A 26,800-nucleotide genomic window follows, 5' to 3' on the forward strand; every position below is an offset into this window, starting at 1 on the left:
ATAGACCATCCTCCTCACCGCTGGCTCTCACCACTGTCAGTCTGCAATCATGACCGGGAAGACTACCCTGCAGTACAGCAATCTGAAAGCGAGGCTTGAACCGCTCGTGGAAGGGATGACATCAATGGTGGTGCGGAGGACGGTCTTTGTAGACAGCTTTACCCTGGATGCCTGCATACTTAGATGCGTCTGTTTTTAATCATCAACCATGTGAGTTTCTAAATGTTGTACCTTCATTAAATGTAACCAAATTGCTACACTTAGAGACACCTCTCTTGTATGTTATACTCACTGACATGACACTACTCTTATATCAAGACATCGCTTGTATATCAAGTCAAATATTTTTTTTAAATGCTGCTTGTCTTGCAAAACGCTCTCAAACCAAGTTACTCTCAAACCAAGGTTTTACTTGTTTATTTTCTGAGTAAGGAACAAGGAAATGTTGCCCTTCTCAACTGAAAAAATAATGATTTTTACACCAGATACACTGTATGAAAAAGTAATTGTCTCCTTATCTAACAGGTTGTACCATCTACAGATGCAATGACTGCAGCTAAAATCTTGCTATCATTTAGCCCAGGTTCACACTGGGCTGCGGGAGTGAAGCCGTGCGAGTTCAGCTGAATTTGCACGATTTCACTCCCGCTGGCAGTCCCGATTTCGGCCTGAGATTTCAGAGACATCTGTGCAGGTTTCTGCACAGATGTAAATGTAAATCGCGGCATGAAATCGCAAAAAGTAGTACAGGAACTACTTTTTGAAATCAGTGCAGATGCGGCGTCGCACCGATTAGGACGGTGCCATTGCCGGCAAATGCCGCCGATTTGAGATGCGATTTGACATCTCAAATCGCATCTCAAATCGTACCAGTGTGAACCAGGCCTAAATCTTGCTTTCTCTGTGGAGGAATTATATCCAACTTCTTCTTGCATAACTATAATTTTATAAACACTGGTAGGCTTTAAACATTACCAGCTCATTTCAAGTTGTGCCACAGCATCTCTATTGGGTTTAGCTTAGGATTTTGCGTAATCATTGTCTTGATGCATGACCCAACTGTGTTTAGTACCAGTTCAAGGGTAAATGATAAAACATCCTCCTTAAAAACTTTTTGATACAAAACTCATGTTTCCTTTTAATATTTGTACAGTAAGTAACCTTGATTCAGAGGCTAAAAGTAATCCCCATACAATTACACTACCACCACCAAGTTTGACCATTGGTGTGATGATTTACTGTGCAAGTTGGTGCTTGCATTATGCTAGATATACTAAATAGTTACACCTTTGTCTCACCTGCCTATAGACCATTTTCCCTAAAGCACTGGAAATCATTTAAGTGCATGCTGGTGAATTCTTCTTAGTTAGCAGTGGTTTCTACGTTATTCATTTCTGATAAAGTCTATTAGGGGTTAATTTACTGGAGAGTGCAAATTCTTGTGCAGATGTGCACGAGAGCCAATCAACTTTGGCTTTGGCATTATATCATTTTTGGATCCTTGTGTTGACAATTTTACATAATGAAATGATCAAATGTGTGGTTTCGGTTGAACAAGTCAAGTCTATCAAGCTTAACTTTGTTAAAGTATATCTACTGTATAGTCAGAATGTAAAATCATATATTCATTTCCACATTGCATTTCAATTATTGTTAGTCTCCTCATATCTAATCTGAATGATCATGAAGTTAGAAAACTTCCTTTGTGAAGATCCCCACACTTTCTTGAATGTGTGACATGTATTCACTATGCTCTATGAATATGCACTACAGTATTGTGTATAAATGTTGTAGAAGTGCTGTACTGTACTTTGTGGTGTCGTATTATTTGTATGTCTAGATCACTTATAGGCTGCTTTCTGTCATTCTAGGTCTCATAGTATACTATTGGGATATTAAAGCAATGAAAGCACCACAACAGTTTGAGTAATCCAGTAAACTTGTTATTGGAGTTCTGCAGAACTTCCGCCGGAAGTGGAAGCCAATACCTGTATTAGACAGGTATCTGCTCCCCCCTGAAAGCGGGCGACTGTTAGGACAGCAGCTCCAACTGGAGCTGTCAGTTGTTGTTTTTCCGTTCAACCCATTAGTGTGTCCCAGGCTTAAGGCCGGCCATACACTGAGCAAATTTCTTTCCTGTAACCAACCTGCAAAACTTGTTTAGGTATTTGAATTGTGTACTGTAAATATGAGCATAATAACACGGTTATTTTCAAACTAATTCCCATTAATAAAAATGTGTTTTCTGTTCCAGGTAAGCGGTGAGCAGCTATCGAAATTGTGAGGTCACTTCTGGTGGTCAATAAAAAATGGGCTTGATCATTCTGAGAGTCTCTGTGTTGCTGTTTGTGAGCGGACTTGCCTCCAGCAGAGATGCTGGGGATTCTTTACAAAATCGGACTGACTTTACTTCAAACTTCACAATGATCAAACCTCCAGGAAATGGGTCCAAAGCTATGGTCTGGTGCCCTGAAAGGACAAAAATCAACCATGTCTTCAAGTACATAAACACTGCAATATCCTGTGCTATTTTTGTCATTGGGATGGTCGGGAATGCAACCTTGCTCAGAATAATCTACCGGAACAAGTGCATGAGAAATGGCCCCAATGCACTGATAGCCAGCCTGGCGCTTGGTGACCTTATCTACATTGCCATTGACATTCCCATTATGGTCTTTAAGGTAAGAGACTACATCGGTCCTTGTTTCCCTTGCTAAGTGTCCTTTCTAGTAGAAGACGCTTTGTCTCATGATTCACAGTGCTATTCTCAGCAATATAAATAACATTATAAACAAGCTGACCCTGATGTGACACCATAATACCACTACCAAAATAGACACTATTTTGGTGTACCTATAACAAGTATATAAAACAACTATTAATTTAAAAGCTGCGTATGATGACGTCAAACCCAAATTATAGTGTAAAGTATATAGAATGGCAATTAATGGCATGTAAAATGCACATTTGTATCTGTCAACACCTTGTCCTTATCTAAACTGAAGACCAGTATTGAAGTAATGGTCTGACAGCGAGATATTTGTTGTTTGCAGCCAATGACTTGTTCCTTTTGTTGAATGCTGGGCAAATCCTCCCCTAGCCTTGTTGTAGAATAATTTGATTTGCATTACTGACTACTGCACAAAAATTAATTAATATATATATATATATATATATATATATATATATATATATATATATATATATATATATATATATATATATACACACACATACCTGCATATATAGCATGTTTATCTGTTTAGGCATTGACTATGAGAGAATAAAGTTCAACAATAAGTTCACTCTGAGCTCTGACAAGGTCAAAACGTAATGCAGATACAATCCGAACTGTTTGTTGAAAGGAAAACATATCTCAGAATCTTAAAACATCTATTTGTTTTGTCTCACTAAATGAAGAGATCATTGGCATACCCAGGAAGACACTTATTCACATATAATAGGCAAGTACAGACATAATCCAAAAAAAAAAAAAAAAATGTTGGTTTGAAATGTAAGCATGCATATTTTGCAGGATAAGCAGTAGAAAGGCAATCGTTTTGCCAACCCTGATCTAAAGATTATATACATAATATGCAGAGCTTTTTTTCTCAGAAAATAGGTGGAGGAACTCAACCACGACCCGTTCAGATTTCAAAAACAGTAGAAGGGGCATTAAATACCAGAATTGCATTACATACAGAGTGCAGAGTTCAGGAGGGTTGCACACAGAGTGCAGAGCTGTCACTTGTAAACACAGAAACCAGACTTCTGTGTTTACAAGTGATTGCGGTGAGCAGGCACCAAAGGGTCTGAGCCAAAGGTGGTGGAACTGAGTTCCCCCAAGTTCCCCCAGAAAAAAAGCCCTGATAATATGTATTATTATTATTATGTAGCATTCATGAAAAAGGTGTAATTACTGTTAATCGTGGGCAGAAGACATACAACATTTCTAACTATTAGAGAGACATTAAAACTTTGCGGTTTAATAAGTTACTCTGTGCCTTTGCAAACATGAAGATATGACCATTACTCTTAACAGCTACTCTTTTAATGATAGAAGCACTGAAACAGACAACAGATAAAAATATATCCAAAGCCAAATGTTTTATTATTTTTGTAACATTTTGTTAGAAATGGTGACAGGTTTTTAATGCTGTTTGTGTACCTGTTAGTGATATCTGCCCCCTCTATTGGCCCTAATGACCACTGTATTTAGGACCCATTGTCACCGAGACAATAACTAAGATGGATGAATGGGACATGGGACATGTGTTCTGGTGACAATCATCTAAGCTGGCACTTTCCTCTCACTTTTTGCTGTGTTTACAGGAAGATAAAGCTTCGGAAGTAAGGAAAAAGGGAAAACTTACCCAATAGGACACACTTGCAATGTTTTATTCTATGAAAAATAAAAAATAAAAGTCTTCGATTGGCTTTAATTGTTAGGTCCAGAACTCCATATCTGTTCAGTTAAACATTACTTTTTATTATTGCTCAGAAACTCTAACATCAAGATCTCTGTACTTGTATCCTAGGTACACCCAATTAAAACGGGGTTCTAGTTCTCTCTGTTGCACAATAGAGTCTTGAGAAGCGATGATATGTTTTACCCAAGTATATACCCAAAATATAATGAGTATTGTTGACTGACCAGTTAAAAGGGATCTGTAGTGGTTTTGTGTATATTTATGATGGTCAGTGGGTAAGTTACACACATCTGAATGATCAGAGGAGTGGCACATTTTTGGATGGCTCCCTACTATGTTGCATTTGGAGACAGAATGTCCAAAAATAAATGACTTTTGCAGAGCTCAGTTTAAAAAGATCCACAGTGCTCTGTAATACCAGTTACAAGGCTGTACTATACAGTATATATACTTTAATAATGTATAGACAGAGCGAGACTCTGTCGCTGTGAAAATGGAAGTAAAAGCAACACAAGATTTATGGAGTGTGGGGCTTCCCGAGTATCGATTATAAATGGATAAAGGTGTTTTTTCAACTTACTCAAGGTTTTGGTATTCCCAGATTTAATTCTGGAATTTGGAGAGATTTGGGAGGGAAGAAATCTCCAACCTAGTGTCCAGGTCTTGCAGAAGAACAGCAGGCTGTGTGTGCATGTTCAGAAGCCCTTATAATGAAGCACTTGGGTATAGTTCAGAGCTCCTGTAATGCCGCGTACACACGATCGGAAATTCCGAAAAGAAAACCGTGGATTTTTTCTGATGGAATGTTGGCTCAAACTTGTGTTGCATACACACGGTCACACAAATCTTGTCAGAAATTCCGACCATCAAGAACGCGTTGACGTACAAGACGTACATATTATAGGCTTGTTTTTTTTTAATTAACAAATATGTTATACTTATCTGCTTTGTGCAATGGTTTTGTGCAGAGCAGCCCAGATCCGCCTCTTCTTGGGTCCCCTGCTGGTGCTCCTTGCCCCTCACCCCTGCAAGTTGCTTGCTGTGGGGGCACCCAAGCTCCTGAGCCACTTCTCTGCATGTCCATTCACACTCAGGGCCGCAATTCAGCCCTGTCCCCTCTCTCTCCTCATTGGCTCACTGGCTTGAGTGACAGCAGCGGGAGCCAATTGCCTCAGCCAGTGAGTGTACCCAGAGAGCCGATGCACATGGTTGGATCGTGATGGGACTCAAGTAAGTACTGAGGGGGCTGAGGGGGCTGCTGCACAGAGAAGGTAAAAAAAAAACTTGATCCTTTAGAACCACTTTGAGTATGACATATTGACCATAAATTATAAAGGTGCAGTAGCATTTAGGACCGCCCTAAAGTGTTCTTAAAGCCCAATTTAACCATCCTAATTTATTAACGTATTGTAGTCAGGCTGTATATACAGTAATAAATATGCTTCTTTTCGACTTATTATCAGCTAAGTGTAGTAGCAAGGGTTTAAAAAAAGGGCACTGCCAGCAAACAGGAAAGTCAAACCATGGCTCTCACACACCCAGCCGTCCTGTGGTCTGACTCACCCCACTGAACACTGCTAGGTTTTTGAGCAGAGCTGTTGGATAGAGTAGTGTTCAGAGGTGCATGCTAGAGAACTGGGCCAACTAGCAGTCTGATTCCCCTTGTGTTCCTCCCCTGTGTGTTCTACGCTTACTGCAAAAATTAACACTTAAAAAGGTCAACAATATTTTATATATGAGGCCTGGTTGCATTACAGTAATAATTTTTCAGTTGGCGTTTAAAGCATGCTAAAATTGCCTCCCAAAAGTGTTAATTTTACCATTCCTTTAGGAGCTGTTTATTACTTCCTAAGTGATTTTGAAGCTGGATGAGACTCACTTGCTATAGAATGCCAAGAATATATATATATATATATATATATATATATATATATATATATATATATATATATATATATATACATATATATATATATATATATATATATATATATAAAGGACTGTGGCCCTTTAAAACATTATCTGACCTTTTTATTTATGTACTACTACTGTGATGTGCAATCTATATAGATACATATCCAAATATGTAGATGGAATGCTTAGTGTATTACCTGGATACCAAGTAAATGTTGTTAGCACGATTATACATATACTAAAGTCGGGCTGCATTCTTGGAAGGATCCATGTCAGTTGCTGTGTTAGTGTAATCAAAATGTTTATAGCTGTCATGGTTTTGGCCCTAACAGTATCGTTTCACATCTGACTCTATGACAAAGCATCATGTCAGGCAGAGAGGTCTCCAAGGTCACATCTGAAAGAGGTTAACATTCACCTAACATATGGAGATAATTTTTACTGGGCATCAGCTGAAATGTCAGACTGAGATTTATAGCAACCCCCTTATCTTGAGAAACATTCATCGTTTTTTTTCTGTTACGGGGTAGCACATATAGTAAAATATTTTACCCTTTCATAACCAGAGTTTTCTAGCCCAGGCTAAGTTTAGTAGCATCAGCATACAATAGTTATTATGACAGTAGCTCTAACTGAAATACAAATTCTTCAGTTTGACATCGAGCTTGAGAACGTGATGTGCACAGTTGTGGATTCCTAGTTCCCTGTTGCAAAGTTATTTAACGTTCTTTCAAATGGACTGAAAAAGGTGCATTGCAGTAATTAAGCAGTTAACATAAGTAATTTCCTATGATCTTCTAAAATGTTATATAGTGAGGCTGCTGTTATCTTTTTAGACTTTTATTTTTGATCTTTTTACTTTTAATAAATGCAGTCCTTTGTTTTCCTACTTTAAATTTGTGAATTCATCAAGGCTTTTATGTCATCCAGATGTGTGCTGTTATATTGTTTAACATATAGTGAGGTTTTCTCTCCGGTTTATAAAAAAAATGTATAAATAAACAGCAATTTATTTGCGTCATATAGAGTTCCTTCTGAAATAAAGACACGTTGGTGGGCTTTGGTTATTGAAGAGTAGAAGAAATTATTTATTTCCTTTGAGACCAGCCTTTGTTTTGAAAGCTGTTATAAGCATAGCTCACTTTCCTTTACTTTAGTCTTGATACACAAACTAGGGCAATACTAGACATAAACATGCTTATATTTACACAAGTTTAATACATATTCACCTATTTTTTTATTTGAGATCAGAGAGGGGGAATTTGAGGCTAGAATCTTATTTTAAGTGCATGAGTTATGTGGCAAACATACATTTAGACCGTTTTCAATCAAGGCACCCTCTAAAATTATGCATAATCTCAATACACCCCTTCTAAAATAGAAATAAATAAATAAACTAATAGTTTTATATAGCACAGCAGCATCCACACATGTGGGACCCCCAACATTAGAGGTGCTTTATTCTTACAAAGCAAATACACATTTGCACTCTGGTACTGACTAGTTTTCCAATGTTTGTATTCTCCCTTGCTCTGTTAACATGTCCCCAGTACACAGAGGGGAGGGGTAAACAAAGATGCAGTGCAGATGGCCAACACGCCTCTCATCAACTCTTCAATGGCGTCTTTGGTGGTTGGGATGCCAGCGGTTGACCCTTACTGTGCGCCAGGTTGTAATATTTCACAATATAAACCAGTGGCGTTGTGTAACAAAAAGGGCAAGCCTAATCCACCTGTCAGCTTGTTTGCAATTTTTTGGAAACTTGGGGCAATATTAAGGCATGGTACCCTGAGGAATCCAGGTAGCTCCCAGGTTGAAAGATTGCTTTAGACTATTAATCTGTGCCAGTCTCCATAGCGAAATTAAAAAAAATAGCACATACCGGTAATTGCTGATGGAAAACATTGGCTGCTTTATAAACACAGTGGGTTAATTTACTAAAGCTGGAGTGTACAAAATCTGGTGCAGCTGTACATGGTAGCCAATCAGCTTTTAACTTCAGCTTGTTCAATTAACCTTTGACAAAAAACTGGATGTTGATTGGTTTCTATGCAGAGCTGCACCAGATTTTGCGTTCTCTAGTTTTAGTAAATCAACCCCAGTGTACTGTATGTTTTGGAGAACTGGATTTCAAATTGGAGACAATGGAGAATGGAAAAATCAATATGCTGGCTACCATTGTAAAAATTTGATCAAATGGTCAGATTTGTTTTATAGATGTGGCATATAATACAACAGAAACTTAGTAGTGAACAAAAGGGGCTAAATGGCAAATCATTAATTCGCCATTTTTGATCTGCAATTTATTAACACGCAATATGTTATTTAGTACAAGACAAGCAGGCTCTTATACCTTATATTCCCAACAGTGAACCCTCTTTCTCTAGTTCTGCCAACCAGTGGTGATCATTATGAGGTGGTCTGATTCTTCCTACATCATTCCATTTGTTTTACATTACAGGGAATAAATTGCCGGAAAAAATCTTTTCAGTGAAAAATAGCAGAAACAAGTTGAGTGATTTAAAATATTATTTTAGGAAAGAGTGGCCCCTTAATAATCATGCACTTGACAATGATGGTGTTGCAACTTTTAGATCTAATGGTAACTTCAAATGGCTAAATTTGTAACTAGTTACATATACAAAAACAGCTCATCAAATGAACATGCAGTATTTATATATGCATCATACAACATTGATGTCATATATTCCTAAAAACAATTGGAACATGCATAATGCATTATTGCATAATAAATGAATATACACATTAAACAGCACATTAGTGTACAAACATAATATTGAGTTCAGTGCTTATCCATGATTGCAAATGCTAATTTAAATGACCATTTACGCTCTCTCTGCTGATCAGCAGAATCAACTAAAAGAGCTTGAGAGCTTCTTACAGGATTCAGATAAATAACTGTTTTCAGTTTACATGGCCTTTCAAAATGAGGAACACGTTATGCCCCAAGCATATTGGAATTGATTTTGTTTAAAGCAAAGTTTAACATTCAACTGAAAAACCTGGACGGATGGGGACAATTTGATTCATCATTGTATGCTAAAAGAAGATGTTTGTAGGAAACTTCTTGGTGCATTCATTTGTAAGAGAATAAACCCAACATCATGTACACAGTAACAATCTTTAAAAGACTGGGAAATGATGGGATTCTAGATGTAAGAGATGTGTAAAATAAAACTCACATACATTCTTATGGTAGCCCCAAGCATTGACTTCATCAGTGTCCAGTTACTGAAATCATTCACAGAGGCACAGCTTGATTGAGGAAGTGCTCTTGAACTTTCTTCAAGTGTTAGGTCACATATCTGTTAGTAACATGCTTAGAGATCGTATCCCATTAAAATATGCCATAAGAAAGGCCTGTTACTTTCTCAGCAAGTCAAATGACTAAGCACGGACTGCGAGACATGAGTTGAATGCGCATAACTAAAGGTCACATGACCCCTGGTGCAAAATTTTAACAGCCACTTAATCATATCTCACATAATAATTTTCAAATATTCTGTTCATCTGTTTAATAAATGGGATATAGATTGTTTAACTTCAGAATGCCTTCCACTGGCTCCAACAGCAGATAACAACACATAAAAAATAATGTTATCTTTTGTAAAGACACTAACGTAGGTTTAAAGCTGGTAAACAAGAGGAGTAGCAATCATATGGCATCCTGATCCTATGAGCCAAGGGGAAGTTGTATCCACTCTCCTTCTATTTATTCTATATTGTGGAAGCTTCATATGAGATGTTATAGCATGTACACACAAAAAATGGAGCATTTATGTTCATAAAATGGGACTTTTGCAGATAAAGTGTCATCCCACTAAATAGACAAACATCATGGACAAAATAAATATATACTTGCTGCCTAATACAAAAATAGCAAAATTGTCTTTATTAGATTAATCAAATCAAATTAACATGAGCCAGGGATAATGAAACATTTTTAAAGTTTTTTTTTTTATATAATTAATTTCCACTGGATATAATATAATATGATTTATAATATTGGGCACCCATTAAATACTGCCAGTCTTTTACATATTTACTGAAGTAATATCAAACACACTCAGCTATATATATATAATCCACTAATGTTGATCCATATGTGGACCATTACAATCCTATGTCATTTGCAAAATGGCAACCTATTGATTGGGTCTGGCTTAGGCACCAAAACAGTATTTATGCTGGCGACAGTGGCTTTGTCCCACAGTAAACACACTACCACTAAGGTCTAACTTCAACATGTTTTAGGCAGAGCATTGCAAAGCAGGCGATCCTCAGGGGAGTGCCTGAAGAGCCTCATCAAATTTGCAGGAAGTGAAATGCAAAGTTTATGGGTTGAGTTGCTCATTGCCTGGAGTATAACTAAAAGCAAAACTTTTTATTTAGTTTTGGGTTGATTGAAGAGGGATTAGAACACCTATTGAGCTTTTATTGCTGTCTGTGTCCACATTATGGAGATTCAACAGTTTTTCTTGTTTACTAATATCATCAAAGTTGCAAGTGAGTAAAGCCTCGTACACACGATCGGATATCTGATGGAATCTAATCCGATGGATTTTTTCATCGGATATCCGATGAAGCTGACTTTCATCAGTGTTGCCTACACACCATCGGTCAAAAATCCGACCATGTCCAAACGTGGTGACGTAAAACACTACGACGTGCTGAGAAAAATTAAGTTCAATGCTTCCGAGCATGCATCGACTTGATTCTGAGCATGCATGGATTTTTGACAGATGGACTTCCACACTTTTACAGGCTGTACCAACATCCAATATATTACTTAACCAAAGATAAAGATTAAAAAAGAACACAATCTGGTAGATCCTTTCGGCCAGGTTCATACCTATGCGAATTGAGTGCGGCTTAAACCGCATCAACATTTCTAAATACATTATTTTCGATGAGGCTGGTTCACATATGTGCGATGCATTCGCACTGCGCATTGCCGGTAAAACGCGTGCGTTTTTTAGGCATTGCGGTGCGGCTCAGGTGCGAATTCAGGCCCATTCTCTTGGCACGCATCTGATTCGCAGATGTGTTCATTTCTCTTCAGGATTTCTCTCATGCATCCTAATGCTTATTGAAGTTAGCTCTCAGTAGTACTCTGTTTACTGTGAGACAAACACACTGTTACCACCATAAAAAAAAAGTGTGCCTAACCAGGCCCAATACATACATTACCATTTTGCAAATGACCTAAGACGTTAATAGTTAACATATGGACTGACCTTAGTAGACTATTTATATATATATATATATATATATATATATATATATATATATATATATATATATATATATATATATATATATATATATATATATATATATGTGTGTGTGTGTTTGATATTGCTCCAGTAAATCTATACTATAAATATATAATATGTGAAAGTCAAATATATCTTAAGAAGTCTTATATTTATAAAATCTGATTTTAAATTTAAATTTAAATTCAGAATTCAGGATAAAATGGTAGGTTCTGTTGAAAGAACCACCTAGCTGCTGATATTTCCTAGCAATGCAGTCCACTGCCACTGTATTCAAAACCTTTGGAATAACCCACCAGAATACAGTGCTCAAGCCAGAGTCACTAATTCTAATTCTCAGGCCACATCATTGTCATATGAGAGAGGGAAGGAAGTCATCCTACCCCACACCATCTCGCACATAGCTCTCAGCTTTTGATAAGGAACAGAAAACACAAGGAAGGGGAGCATAAACGTGGGGATTGTCCTTTCAAGAGAACCTGTAATTTTTGCCTTAATGGGCAAAGTGAACGATTCTTATTAAAGGGGTTGTAAAGGTTTTTTTTTATTTTCTAAATAGGTTCCCTTAAGCTAGTGCATTGTTGGTTCACCTACCTTTTCCTTCGATTTCCCTTCAAAATGTTTTTTTCGTAGTCTGAATTTGTCACTTCCTGTAAGCTTGCTCCCATCACCCGAGCCGTTGTGGCTGGGGGTTAGTCAGCGTGCTCTCCCTCTTTCTATGGACTACATTCCTGCGGGGAGACGCTGTGTCTCCCCGCTGGGATGTAGTCCCAAGGGAGAGGGCGAGCACGCTGACTAACCCCCAGCCAGAATGGCTCGGATGATGGGGGCAAGCTTACTGAGGAGGAACAGGAAGTGAGAAATTCAGACAAAGAAAAAAAACATTTAGAAGGGAATTTGAAGAAAAACGTAAGTGAACCAACAATGCACTAGCGTAAAGGAACATATTTAGAAAACACAAAACAAACCTTTACAACCCCTTTAAGTTAGATCTCATAGAGCAGTTTTACTTTCCTTTCATTGCATTGATTGAGTAAGTTCAGTTCTGTGGTGTCCAATGCAAGTTTATTTTCTGTAAGCTAAATACAGGTTTACATTATCTTTCTTCTGGCAGAGTATATAGTGGGGTAGATTTACTAAAGACAAATAGACTGTGCACTTTGCAAGTGCAGTTGCACTAATTTTCCTTCGTAAAAATAAGGTTACCCAATAGGATGCAATGATTTTTTTTTTTTTTTAAAACAGCATTTTTGATTGCACATGATTAAATTGATGGCAATCAGCAGAGCTTTACCGCATTTACTAAGTGTAATGGGAGGGCCCGTGGAACCCAGAAGCTCTTAGAAAGTATGAGCCAGAAAATAATGGACATTCAGAATATATCTTGGGGGGGCGTGGCCGAGAGCGGCATGTGAGAGGAAGTGCTTCACGGAGCTCCCGCACTGATCCTCTATAGATCCTTCTTCCCAGCCGGTTACTGTGCCCGGAATCGGTAGTATCCTGCTCAGGCTCTCCCCTGGACACCTCCGGTGACTTCGGCGGCACTCTCGGCGGCTATGCTGACCCGCAAACAGACGGAGTCCGGGGCGCCGGAAATCCAACATGGCGCCGCGGCTCCTCTATCGCAGCGCGCACGTGGATGGGAAAAGGCGAGGGACGTGAGTAAACCTCCTAAGACCCCCAAGGCCACAATGAAAGAACCCCCCAGGGACATGATTTATTATGCACTGAAGATGGCAGGCACCGCAGCACCTGGGGGGGGGGAGGATTTGTCAGCAACCCCTGCGGCCTTCAGAACTCAGGCAGAGGAGGGGGGAGACATGCAGGGCCCTGCAGCGTCACCTAATCATAGCCTGCCTGATGGAGATGAGGGGGAAGAGAGTGGGGATGCGGATCAGCCTTCCCTGGCAGACATCCTGCGAGCAGTGCACAAATGCACAAATACCCTGCAGGACCAAATTGGAGGCTTGAAGGAGGAACTGGGGTTTATCAGGCATGATTTACAGAAGACCCGGGAGCGCACTACGGCGGCGGAAGGCCGCATTAGTGATTTGGAAGATAAACTGACACCATTGATGCGGGAGGCGCAAATAACTGCCAGGGTGGCTAGAGCAAACGAACTTAAGTCTGATGAAATCGAAAATCGCTTGAGACGCAATAATATCCGCATAGTGGGGCTCCCAGAGAAGACGGAGGGGAGGGACCCCACCGAATTTGTGGAACAATGGCTTCTGACTGTTTTCGGGAAGGAAGTGTTTACCCCGCTGTACTCAGTGGAGCGGGCGCACAGGGTGCCACCCAGGCCCCTGCCACCTGGGAGCCCACCGCGCACTATGATAGCCAGATTACTCAATTTTAAAGATAAGGAGATTGTGCTCCGGCAGGCGAGAGAGCGCCGTAACATCCAGTTTAATGGGGCCCGTATTTCTTTCTATCCTGACTACTCAGCAGAGGTTCAGAAATGCAGAGCCAGATTCATCGATGTCAAAAAGAGGCTGCAACGGCTCCGTGCAACGTACGCTATGCTTTTCCCGGCTAAGCTCCGGATTACAGCTGGAGGTCAGTCTCACTTTTTTGAGTCGGCGGCTGATGCGTCTTCGTGGATAGATGCAAACGAGCACGTCTTTCGACAAGCGGGTAGAGGAGCAGCGGAGGGGGATTGATCGGTGGTGCTTGAGATTCCGGATCACCGCAGGTCTGATTCACTCTATTTGGCTGGGAAGCCACAACCTACTCTTACTCTAACAGTGATGAGAGCAAGTGAGTTTATTTCTGAAAAAGCAGTTTAGAGCACCTTTTGTTGGTCGTGCTCTTTTGGATATTTTGCCCGACTGGGCTTTGAGGTTATGGGTCCTGTTCTAACCGACCCGAAGACCCTGTTTATTTTGTTTTTTTTTCTCTTTTTGTTCGCCCATGTGTATCCGCAACCCCCACCTGTTGCACTGCGGAGAGGAGGGCTCTCCCCCGCAGCTACTGGGGCTCTACTGCCCCTTCTAGGTGTCCAGGGGTGTGACTGTTACCTGTTTTATTTTTTTGTTTTTGTTCCCCCTTTTTCTTTTCTCCCGATTTATTTTCACAGTCATGTCAGCAATCAGAACCGGCAGACTCGCAGGACAGACTCTATCGCGAGAGGATCTCCACTACACTACATCAGGACTTGTGACACGTATCCCTCAGGTACTGTGTTTTTGTCTCACTTGGCGCACTGGCCTAACGCACACCCTAAGGCGCCTAGGGTACACACAATGCTTTCTACGATTGTAATTGCAAATCTTTGTAACTATGTCTACTGTCCCATTGCTTTCATGGAATGTTAGGGGTGTCCAGAACCCTTTAAAGCGCACTATGATCACTACTATATTGAAGAAGTATTCTCCTGCGGTCTACGTTCTGCAGGAGACTCACCTTGTGCCAGAAACGGTATCTTGCTTTGGCTTTTCCTGGGTGGGCTGGGCCTACCACTCCACCCATACCTCCTACTCCAGGGGGGTGAGTGTTTTGGTCCACTGTGCCCTAGATTTTCAGTTACTGGACAAACTGATAGACGATGAAGGGCGGTATGTGATTTTGGTATGTAAAATATATCACCTGAAATGTATACTGGCTGCTGTGTACGTGCCCCCACCCTTTAATGCAGAGGTGTTGCGCATATTGCTATCGTTTCAACTGTGCCATTCTGATGTTCCTTTTATTGTGGTGGGGGATTTTAATTGTTATATGGATCCGGTTCTAGACAAGCACCCGCCTCCGACGGGTATCCGCAGCGGAGCCCGAACGGCATTGCGGAAGTTCACGGAGGAGGTGGGTTGGTCTGACCCATGGCGTAGCCGCAACCCACTGCAAAAGTTGTTTTCATGTTTTTCTAAAACCCACCATTCTTTGTCCAGGATTGACCTCTGCTTGTGCACACCTCAAACGGCACAATTAGTGGAGGATATCAAATACTTGGTGAGGGGGGTGTCCGACCATTCCCCCCTTGTGGTCTCCCTAAATGCTAGACCTGTCACCGACCTGCCTAGGATGCCATGGAGGCTGAATGCCTTCTGGCTCAACCTATTCCCCTCCCATGAGCGGGTAGAAGAGGAGATAGCTGGGTTTTGGCGGAGCCATGAGGACCATCCTGACTTAGGGCTTACCTGGGAGACGTTCAAGGCGTTCCTCAGGGGTATCTTGATTACTGAAGTCACGGGAATTAAATCTAAAACAAATGCCATCAGGGAACAGACAGAACAGTTGGTGAGTAGGCTAGAGGCAGAGTTTATCGCAGATCCGTCTGATGATGCGAGGAAAGCGTGGATGGCAGCACAGGAAGCAGTTGATCGGGTTACAAGGGAGGCTGCGGATAGGAAGAGATTTTTTAATAGACAGGCCTTTTATGAGGAGGGCGAGCAGACAGGCCGGTTGTTGGCTAGGATAGCGAAGGCATCCCAAACCTCTCCGTCCATTGGCGCACTGCGTACTGTGGGTGGCAGGGTAGTAAACACTCCTAAGCTTATAATGCAGGAACTGGTCGGGTTCTATTCTGACTTATACAGGTCCCGGGTGGATTACTCGACGGATGACTTGCAGGAATATCTGCGGGGGGTGGAATTGCCTTGCTTGTCGGCCCCTCAGAGGGTTCTCTTGGACTCTCCTATAAAAATCGAGGAACTACAAGAGGCCCTTAGCCTTTTCCCGAACTCTAAAGCCCCCGGGGATGATGGTCTTCCCATGGAAATCTTTAAACAATACGGGGGGCTACTCCTTCCGCGCCTACTGAAGGTCCTTAACTATGCGAGGGAACACCTGTGCCTGCCCGACTCCATGACCAGAGCTAGTATTGTGCTCCTCTTAAAACCTGACAAGGATCCACTGGATCCCGGCTCCTATAGGCCGATTTCGCTCTTGCAGAGTGATATTAAAATTCTAGCAAAGGTCCTGGCTCTGCGACTCAACAAGGTAATTTCCTCTATTATTCACTCTGATCAGGCAGGCTTTATGCCCCAAAAGTCCACAGCCATAAACCTCCGGAGACTCTACTTAAATATTCAAACACAGTCGGACACCACAGATAGGGCCTTGCTGTCCTTAGACGCCCATAAAGCGTTTGACAGCATAGAGTGGGGGTACCTCTGGGCTGTCATGGGCAGATTTGGCTTTGGTGAAAAGTTCCTGTCATGGGTGCGGTTGTTATACTGTTCGCCTAAGGCGGTCATCAGAGAGGCGGGTCACATTTCTGAATCCTTTACCCTGCATAGGGGCACTCGACAAGGGTGTCCGTTGTCCCCGCTCCTTTTCGCCATCGCCATTGAACCCATGGCGGCCTTGATTAGAGCTAACCAACAGGTGAGGGGTTTCAACTATGGAGGGATTCAGGAGAAGCTTATGCTCTATGCGGATGACACTATGCTGCTTTTGGGAGACACGGAAGGCTCCCTGAAGGAGGCGATGGCGGTGGTTGGCAAGTTTGGGACTTACTCAGGTCTAGTCATTAACTGGACCAAGTCCTCACTCCTGTTGCTAGACGAGGCCCAGAGTGGAGGGGAACGGTCGATTCACGGGGTGCCAGTGTCTACACGTATCAAGTATCTGGGGGTCTGGATTACCCCGGATCCGCGAGATTTTCTGATACTCAATCTGAACCCGCTGTTAAATAGAATTAGAGATAGAGTCAAAGTATGGTCGCGCCTTAAGATGTCTCTGGTGGGCAGGATAAATCTCATAAAAATGATTTTTATGCCTCAGATCTTATACTTCCTTCACAACACTCCCATGGTTATCCCCCTAAAATTATTCAGGATTATCAACTCTCTTTTTAGGTCCTTTATTTGGTTGAATAAGCCCCCCAGGGTTAGACTGGAGCAGCTACAGAAGCCCAAGGCGGAGGGGGGCCTTGCCCTCCCTAACCCTTGGGTATACTATCTGGCAGCTCAGGCACAGCATATTGCCCGGGCGATGCCAGAGGGACTGGGAGCGGGGGAGGCTGGAGTGCAGTTTGACCCCATTAGGGCCCTAATGTGCCATGTCACCGGTCTGGATAGTGTGCCTACGGGTATGGAAGCTCTGGCGTATGCAAAGTCCAATAGACGATTCCCCACGTATGTTCTGATGCAAAAAATTTGGAATAAACTTAGACAATTACAGGGTGTGGAGGGATTCACAGAATACAGCCCGATCTGGGCCAATGGGTATTATGAGGAGTTACTCACGTTGGATTGTGGGGCGCGGTGGAGGAGGTGCGGCGTCACGCATTTGAGACACATATTTGCGGCGGGTAGCCTGATTCCCTTCACGGAGCTGAGGGAGCGTTTTCACCTCCCGCGGTCTATGCTCTTCCACTATATACAGTTGCAGCATGCCGTGAGGGCACAGTCGGGAGGGAACCCCTGGATTCTTTCGCATACGCACATATTTAAGTACATGGCAGGAGTTTCACAGTTCCGGGGTTTCATTTCTATGGCTTATTCCATGATTCTTTCCATATTCCTGGAGGGATTCCCGTTGGCGGCTTCAAGTAGGTGGGAGAGAGATGTAGGTGCGTTCGAGGATGAGCAGTGGGAGGAGGTGCTACAGGGGGTACAACTGTGTTCCTTAAATGTGGCCCAACGGCTCTCACAACTCTACATTATTCTTAGAGTACATTATACGCCCGCTAGGCTGTTCAAAATGGGGATGAGACCGGATTCTAATTGCCCCCGGTGTGAGAGAGACCACGGGGACCTAATTCACCTGTTATGGAGGTGCCCCAAGTTGCACCCATACTGGACAGGGGTTTTAGCTACAGTCAATAGAGTATTTCAGACCAACGTACCTACGGACCCGAAGCCATGTCTACTGGGTATTTTGGATGACATCCCCATGGACGATAATTCCAAACAGGCCATAACCAGAGCCCTGTTTCAGGCCCGCAAACTCATTCTGAGACATTGGAAGGCTACTGAGCCACCGACGATGAGGGAATGGATCGCCCAAATGGGAGACACCATTCGCTTGGAAAAATTTATATATCAGCATAGGGGTCGGCCGGGGAAGTTCGACAGACTGTGGGCACCTTGGTTGGATGCCCCCGGGCTGTCACCGGTCGATCTAGTGATGGACAGACTGCTGAGGTAAGGAGGTGACCCTCTTGTGGGGTAAGAGATATATATGATAGGGTGGGCTTATGCAATGAATATCCCCAGTGACAGTGAGACCGGTCTTTGTGTGTTTTAGGTGGTGGCGGGTGATAGCAATGCAGTTACCACATCCCTCTTGTACCGCTGATAGGGTTCTCTGCCGGAACGTCTGCCCTGTATATGAGCTGTGAAACTTCCCCCCCCCCCCTTCTTAATTTTTTTTTTTTTTTTTTTTTTTTCTCCCCCTTTTTTTTTCTTTTTCTTTTTCTCTCTTTTTTTTTTTTTTTTTTAGATACCTTGTTTCTTCTCAATAAGTTTCCCTGAGTTGAGGAAGGGAGGGAGAACAGAATTGGATGTGATATGTACAGCGCTAGGCATGACAATGTTAACAACTTAGTTTGGATACAGCATATATTGTTTAGTACCCTTGTGTACGAGTAGAAAGATATGTGTTAGGATGCAGCCTGTATCCAGTGTTTTTTATGCTGCACAATGTAACGGATGTGCTTGTGAAATTGTATGGTTCTTCTCTCTTAATAAAACCTTTTCTGATTTTAAAAAAAAATAATATATCTTGGATTGCTTTAACATGGGTCTGTAATTCACAATATATTCCAGGATACCTGTAAAGAACTATTACTGTTTGTTGATTCTGAACTCAACAGGTTAATTGAAAGATGTTAATTGAAAGATTGAAAGATGTCATCACCTCCAGCTACCTGGCTGCCTGTGTAATGTAAATTGAATCCAGACTAACTTCTAAGGATCTTTCATTGTGGCTTGTGTTAATTGACCATGTATTGTGTGAAGGTCTATTGATGATAATGTGTATTGTAAGGTAACAGACAGCCTAAAGGTCGGGTGTCTGAGTCATCAGCTGTAGTTAATTAGCTCATGTAAATTATGTCCCGGAGCCAGCGTGTCTGCTAAAGAGATGAATTAAGGGGGCTCATAAACATTGTGTGATGTTGTGGGTGGAGTTGGGCCATTGTTCATTTGGTTACTGCAGTATTCTAAATTGTATATAAGAGTCTGTATTTCTCAATAAAGGGTCAGACCTGCTGGAAACCCAACAACAAGAGCTGTGTCTCGTTATTAGGAAGAATTGTTACTTTGGGTCTTGTTCGCCTGACTGTGGAGTGTCGGTAGCTGCCTTGTGTTCGGGAATGGAATATCCTAAACGGCGTTAACCCCTGTCCCATTTGGGGTGCCGTTACACTAAGCGCTGGGGAAAATGAGTGCAATGAGTCTTAAGGCACTTCTGTCCAAAGCTGTTTATACTATGGTGACGCAAAACTTGGTGTTTTAGAGTTTATTTTCTAATTTATCCATGTATTTTGTACTGTTGCTGCTGCACAATCAAAGTATTTAACATTTTACATAAAAGATAACCATACTGAATAACCATATTGATAAATAGAAGACAACATAATATGATAAAAGAATAGGCCTCGTATTCTCATCACTAGGTTTCTCACTATTGAAAGCGGTTTATCTCAATAACCCAGGCTATCTTCTTAATCTGTGAAAGCTTGCATTGTATGAAGCAATGAATCAGAGAATAATAGTTCTGCTGTAGTAGAGCCTGTGAAAATGGCTACATCACTCATTGATCACAAATTTCACTTGCCTACAATCAACCACACTAGTACATTTTTCTTTCCTCTATACGTACCCCATATCTAGCTACATAAAACCAGTTGCATGCAAGTAATTTTAGTTTTAGACTTAAAGCTAGCCATAGATGGATCAAAATTTGTCTGGTTCAGCAGGGACCGCCTGAAATCTGTTCCACCTACAGCTCCTGTTTGAGAGTAGTCGATCTAATGATAAACTCCTCCTGAACTGTTGGCATATTTTCATTCGATCAGCGCTAGCAGCCAACCTGCTGTAGTGCTGATTAGTATATTCTGACAGTAGAAGAGTCCCACTGTCAGATACAATAACACAGCAGAGAGGATTCCCCCTTCCACACATTATTTTTTTTTTTTTGATAAGCTGATCATCTAGCTTTACCTGGCAATTTTGAAGTCATGTTTGTACCATTTGCCCCCTCATAAGATTATCTTTTTCATCATGCTGCCTGTATACTCTTCTCAGCTCCAAAAGATTTTTGTTTGGGTGCAACGTCGCACCACCTTGCAATTGTCAGTTAAAACAAACGCAGTGCCGAATCGCAAAAAGTGATCTGGTCAGGAAGGGGGTAAATTCTTCCGGGGCTGAAGTGGTTATTAAAAAGCCTCTTAGAAGATGAGAACATATCTTAGTGTGTGCAGCACTGTTTGGTCTTTGGTGCATTAAAATGCAAAGAAAATGCAAAAATAAATAAAACAGACAACCTGCAAGACAAAGGCATAATGAGCTACTATGCATAGCATAGTAGCTCATTATGAATTACTTACCTGAGATCAAAGCCCCCGCAGCGACCCTCGTTCACCTCCTCCGACGTCGCGCCTGCGCCCAATGTCTACGGTGCATCGGTGCCGCTATTTTTTGCAAATATCTCCTAAACCTTTTAGATTTGGGAGATATTTGTTGCACCTACAGATAAGCCTTAATCTAGGCTTACCTGTAGGTTAAAGTGGTTGTAAAGCGTTTACAACCACTTTAAAGGAAGAGAATAGGACATACACAGTATACAGGGATACCAGTTTCATCTTCCAAGTAAACTTTGGTTCTCTTTGCTGGAAAACAACATTCTCCCTCATATGAATAATCCCTAAGGCCGCGTACACACGGTCGTTCCAAACCAATGAGAATGGTCCGACGGGCCACCGCTGAAGTGGCCTGATGGTCTGATGTGCGTACACACCATCGTTCCAAAAACCGATCGGGTCAGAACGCGGTGACGTCAAGCACACGATGTGCTGAATAAAACAAAGTTCAATGCCTCCAAGCATGCGTCGACTTGATTCTGAGCATGCGCGGGTTTGGAACCGATGCTTTCTGTACTAACCATCGGTTTGGACCGATCGGGCAGCGGGCCATCGGTTCGATTTTAAAGCATGTTTTAAAATTTTGGACCGAAGGACAACAGACCGATGGGCTATACACACGGTCGGTTTGGACCGATGAAACTGAACCTTGGTCCATTCTCATCGGTTTTGTCCGACCGTGTGTACGCGGCCTAAGTGAACAGCGAATTTTTACAAATATGAATACAGCTGCAGTCAAATCCATGAAGTCAAAATGAATCCAAGCTAAAAGTTACAAACTTTGTTTGAAATCTTGTGCATTCTTCAAATATAATAGTCACACACATTTAATTTGCTTGAGTAAAAGGTTAACATTTCCTGTCAACAAAATCACTCACTCAATAAAAACAAAGCCTAAAATGGTGCATCTTTGTTGCACAAGCTGTGTGTTATGTTTCCACTTCAGTGTGTTGTAAATTGTTGGAAATGGAGAATTTTTTATAATGTGCCCATAGAGAAAAACACTGGGCATGCTAAGTTATGGCAGGTATAGGCTCACTGAGTTCATAAATGGATGGACAGATAACACATATTATCTTCATGGTTGGATGGATGAACGGCCTGCCAAGACAGAGATTCCCATGGTGAACTGCTGTGCAAAAAAACAAACATTATCATTGCGTGCTCAGCCAAGACAAGGTAGTGATCCATTGTAGGTTGTGCACGTCAGGATCATTTTGATTGGCAAAGCTGTCTACATAGTCTGCAAACATGTTCAGAATGTCACTTCAAAAATAACATTTATGATAAATAGCTGGCTAAATCAACAGACTTTTATCAAATTTGAGTATAGCATTGCTTTGTACGCAAATATTCATGCAGCTTTTGTAAGCCTCTAAGCGACTAGTGTTTTTTAGTATTTCCTAGTCTCTAGTGTGAGCTTTTAAAAGTATGCAAGACCAAGTTTATTAGGTTCGTTGGGATAAGGAGTATTTTGCGCAATGTCTTATAAGCTGATTCATAGATGTTTGGCTTCACTGGCAACATAGTCTGGTAACTGGGATAGCAAGGCACGGGCTGATTTATGAAACATGTACTGAGTTCAACACAGCTGCAAATTGCTTTTTGGCTTACCTCTACTATTCCCACATTTACTTGCTCTAATAGGTAAACACAATCCATGAACTGGGAATTGTCACTGCGTGAGAATATTTCTGTATATTATCATTAAAAAGCCATGCTGAGCTGATTCAACAACCTTTGGTCATAGTGATCTGTTTGCAGTGCCGATCCTGACCTCCCTGGGGCCCTAAGCAAAATGGCATGGCACATTAAAAATGAGAAGCGGGGGGCGCTGACGACAGTGACATGTCACATTAAAGAAAGTTGAGAAGCGGGGGGAGGGGGTTGTTGTGCTGTCAGAAATTACTCAGCCAGCGAGTTTAGAAGTGGGGTGAGGGGGCGAAAATGACTTCTCACCAAGCAGGGCCTCTAGTAATTTGGGGGGCCCTTCGCAGCTTTGCGGGGCCCTAAGCGGCTTGCATAGTGAGCCTATAGGGAGGATCGGCCCTGTCTGTTTGCACAAGATTTTGGCTGCTGTAAATGCTTCTATTCAGATTTTTTTCTTTTAGTTTTTGGGTAAAGGGTACTGAAAGCCTAACTTTGACCAATCCAGGCAAAGTGACAGCATCTGTGTAAAGACACCCCCTTGACCCATTAACACTCCAGTGCTACTTCATTACTCTTGTCTTTTATGACAGGGGCTTCTAAGTATGGTGGAGCATGACACCTCCTGCTATGATGCCGTGCCCTGACCTAGTGGGCAATGACATGATGTAAAGGTGACATCATCGCTCCCACTAGGGTCCAGCACCAACCAACACAGTGCTGTATGTGATGAAGGTAGGAAGGGTGAGTATAGGTGCCATGCTTTAATATGTGTTGACCATGAACATGCTGATTGGAAGAAAAAGTAAAAGGCTGAACTCATCAGTCAGTTGCTGCTCCATCCCTGCCCATTTATAGGCTGGGGGCAGGAACATGACCAAGCAGTATTTCTTAACTGCAGTAAAGAAAATTCAGGTCACCAACCTAGCTGAGCTGCCTAGCAGGGCTGTATAAATCTCAGGATTGGACAAGAATACATTTTAAATCCTTTTGCAGATAAAACATTTCACATATATGTATTACATATGTGTATTTAGCTAAATTGTTGTGCTAGTCGATGTGCCCTCCATAAAATTCCATGAACCATCTAAATATCCTCAGCCAAATTTACACAGAACAGAACTTAACATAGACCTAACACATAAAAAATTAGCTAACTTTCTATTTTTATAAAGTAACCTGGTCAAAAAAGTAATGGGAGAAGTATAGCTGTTTTCACTATACATTATACTTCAAGCGTTCATTTACTATTAAGCCTTAACATGTCAACTCTTCCCCAGTTTTCTTTTATTATCATGGTGACTCAGGATATTATGACTTCAGACTTCCTTGTGAAAGAAAATCACAGTGATGTGACCATGGCACGAACACTACAAGATTAGTTGTGCCATAGCTTGTTTATGTGGTTTTGCATGTGTATTTTAATAAGCCTTGAATGTCTGAATACATTATAAAGAAAGAATAACTGTTTCCATTTAGGTTTTCATTTAGCATGATTTGCTTCTTTTACTTGTAATGTATCTCATCCCAAAAACAAAAGTTTAGTAAATTGGAGCTTGCCCGTCCCTAAATGTGATGGCTGCATTGGCTTTCATTGTTGAGGTTAAGAACATGCTAGGGACGCAGTACCCTTGTAACCTCCTGTGTGTAGAAAAGAAAGCACAATGTTCCCTCTCTTTTGTAGACTACTAATGCCACAAATCCACCATGCAAAAAATGTAGACAGGCATGTTTGAAGTTCAACCTGGGTGACAACCAGGTCTACCTTTAGTGGAGTAAGTAAGTCAAGTCGCCCTAGAACAGGGAGCATGTTATTTGTAGCTTTCTAAGTTTAGTTATCCTTTATGCACTTGACAACTGCCTGCCCGTACTGCAGGCGAGCAGCCGCTGTAGGCAAAGCAACATACCCCTACGTCACAGCCTACTTGCAGATTTAGAGATCCCCCCCCCCCCCCCCAGAAACAAAAAAGAATGGTGGCACATCCGGAAGTAAAATCAAAAGAATTTATTAAAAGTCCATAAAATCAAGCGAACATGACAAGCATCAATCCAAAAAAGATGCTCAGTGGACATGTGTCATGGCCGGGACCTGCTGATCAGATGTGTGCAATCAGAGCACAGAGCTCTGTGTTGTTAAACAACACAGAGCCCTGTACAGAGGGAGCGATCTAACAGCATCTTACTGCATCCCTGAGAAGCTGAGAAATCTAGTAGTAAAAGCAGCACACTTCACACACATTACACATAGTTAGGCACACAGTTAGTCCTTTGATCGCCCCCTAGATGTCAACCCCTTCCCAGCCAGTGTCATTAGCAGTGGTGGCTGGTGATCGGCTCCTGATTCACTTGCACTAGTGACAAACCAACCCCCCCGCGCACACGCAATTGATGGCCAGGAGGAGCCTGCTGCTGCCAGGGCATTGCTTCTTCTCTCGGCTGAACAGGGGGCGGGTCCTGAGGCCCGCCCTAAGACTCCCGGCCAATTGGGTCTCAGGAGTCGCTTCCTGATTTGGCGAGAGGAGAAGCAGGAAGACATTAGCGAATATTAATTTGCTAGTGTCACACAAGTTTTAATTTTGTTTGGGTACAAAATTGCATAACCGCGCTATTGCCAGCTAAAGTAGCACAATGCCCAATAGCAAAAATTGGCCTGGTCATGACAGGGGTAAAATCTTCCAGAGCTCAAGTGATTAATAGCCTTAATGGTTGCAACTAACAAAGATTGGCGCAGGAATAAAGTCAAAACCAAAAGGTTTAAAAAAAATAAAGTATGTTGAAATGTTTTGAATTTTTTTTATATACAGTATGCTATGTAAATGGATGCACATAACAAACATATAGTGGGTATTTTTCCAAATTTTAATGCAAAAGTGGAAATACTTTAAGTCCCTTTCTACAAACATGCATTCATGTTACCTGTAGTTAGTAAAAAAGATTATTGTATTAAGCCCTGTACACATGGCCAGGATTCTCGTCAGATTCCTGGCAAGATTTTCTTGCCGACCGAGTGTACACACGTACGATTCAAAAGAACCGCTGTTCTTTTGAATGGCACGAAAGAACATGCGTTCGTCACATCCGATACCGTCGCCGCCTCTTGCTTCACCCTACCCATGCCTTGGAAGCTACCGCGCATGCGTCAAAGTCATTTCGAGCATGTGCGGGTTTCCATGGAGCAGGTAAGTATACACGCTCGGGTTTCTCAGCAGGAAAACACTGCCGAGAATTCTGATGAGAAAATAGAGAGCAGGTTCTCTATTTTTCTCGTCTAGGCAAGATGGCGGCGAGAAATCTCGACGAGAAACCTCAAAGCCTCGTACACACGCACGGTTTACTCGGCAAAAAAGCTCTGCCAGCAGTTTTCTTGCTGTTTCTGGCCAAGAAAAACATGCGTGTGTATGAGGCTTTACACCTTAAGTAGGTACCTTTTGGGCTGCAGATTTGTAAAGTAATTCTGATCACCTCATGTCTGTGGCTCAGAAGCAGTTAAAAATAGTTGTAATACCCAGTCCCAGACAAGTGTTGTTTTCATAAATTCCTAACGGGTTTATTTGTGAGAATTGATGAATCCCAGGCACTGTTTTGCAATGGTTTCTTGTAATCTTGCAAATCACCTTACCATCAGTCCATATATATTTTTTTTTATGTAATACCTACACGTGAATGTTATATAGTGCTTCCTACTCCTTGTGTAATACATTTCTGTCTGATCTCATGGATTAATTACATTTCTGTCTGATCTCATGGATAAAATACATTTCTGGCTGATCTCAAGGATGAAATACTTTTACCACTAATCTGGCCATTCAGAGTCATTCAGAGAATCGGGAGCCTAAAATGTATGCTGTAAAATACATTTTTATTACCTTGAGAAAAAAAAATTAAATGTCAGCAGCTACAAATACTGTAGCTGCTGACTTTTAATTAAAGGACACTTACCTGTCCAAGGGTGCAGCACCATCCTCATCTGAGCTGTTTATTCT

The 26,800-nt window shown here is 41.7% G+C and overlaps 1 protein-coding gene across 2 annotated transcripts in view; it reads left to right on the forward strand.

Annotated features, from left to right (window-relative positions):
• EDNRA (endothelin receptor type A) overlaps positions 1 to 26,800 on the forward strand; it is a 91,754-nt gene that overhangs the window by 14,281 nt on the left and 50,673 nt on the right. For both annotated transcript variants that reach the window (XM_040331787.1, XM_040331795.1), the window contains exon 2: positions 2,255 to 2,681. In XM_040331787.1, the coding sequence (XP_040187721.1) occupies positions 2,310 to 2,681 (372 nt within the window). In that variant the 5' untranslated portion in view covers positions 2,255 to 2,309. The remainder of the gene's footprint in view (positions 1 to 2,254; positions 2,682 to 26,800) is intronic.

Source organism: Rana temporaria, chromosome 1, assembly GCF_905171775.1.
Source record: "Rana temporaria chromosome 1, aRanTem1.1, whole genome shotgun sequence".
Taxonomy (NCBI): domain Eukaryota; kingdom Metazoa; phylum Chordata; class Amphibia; order Anura; family Ranidae; genus Rana; species Rana temporaria.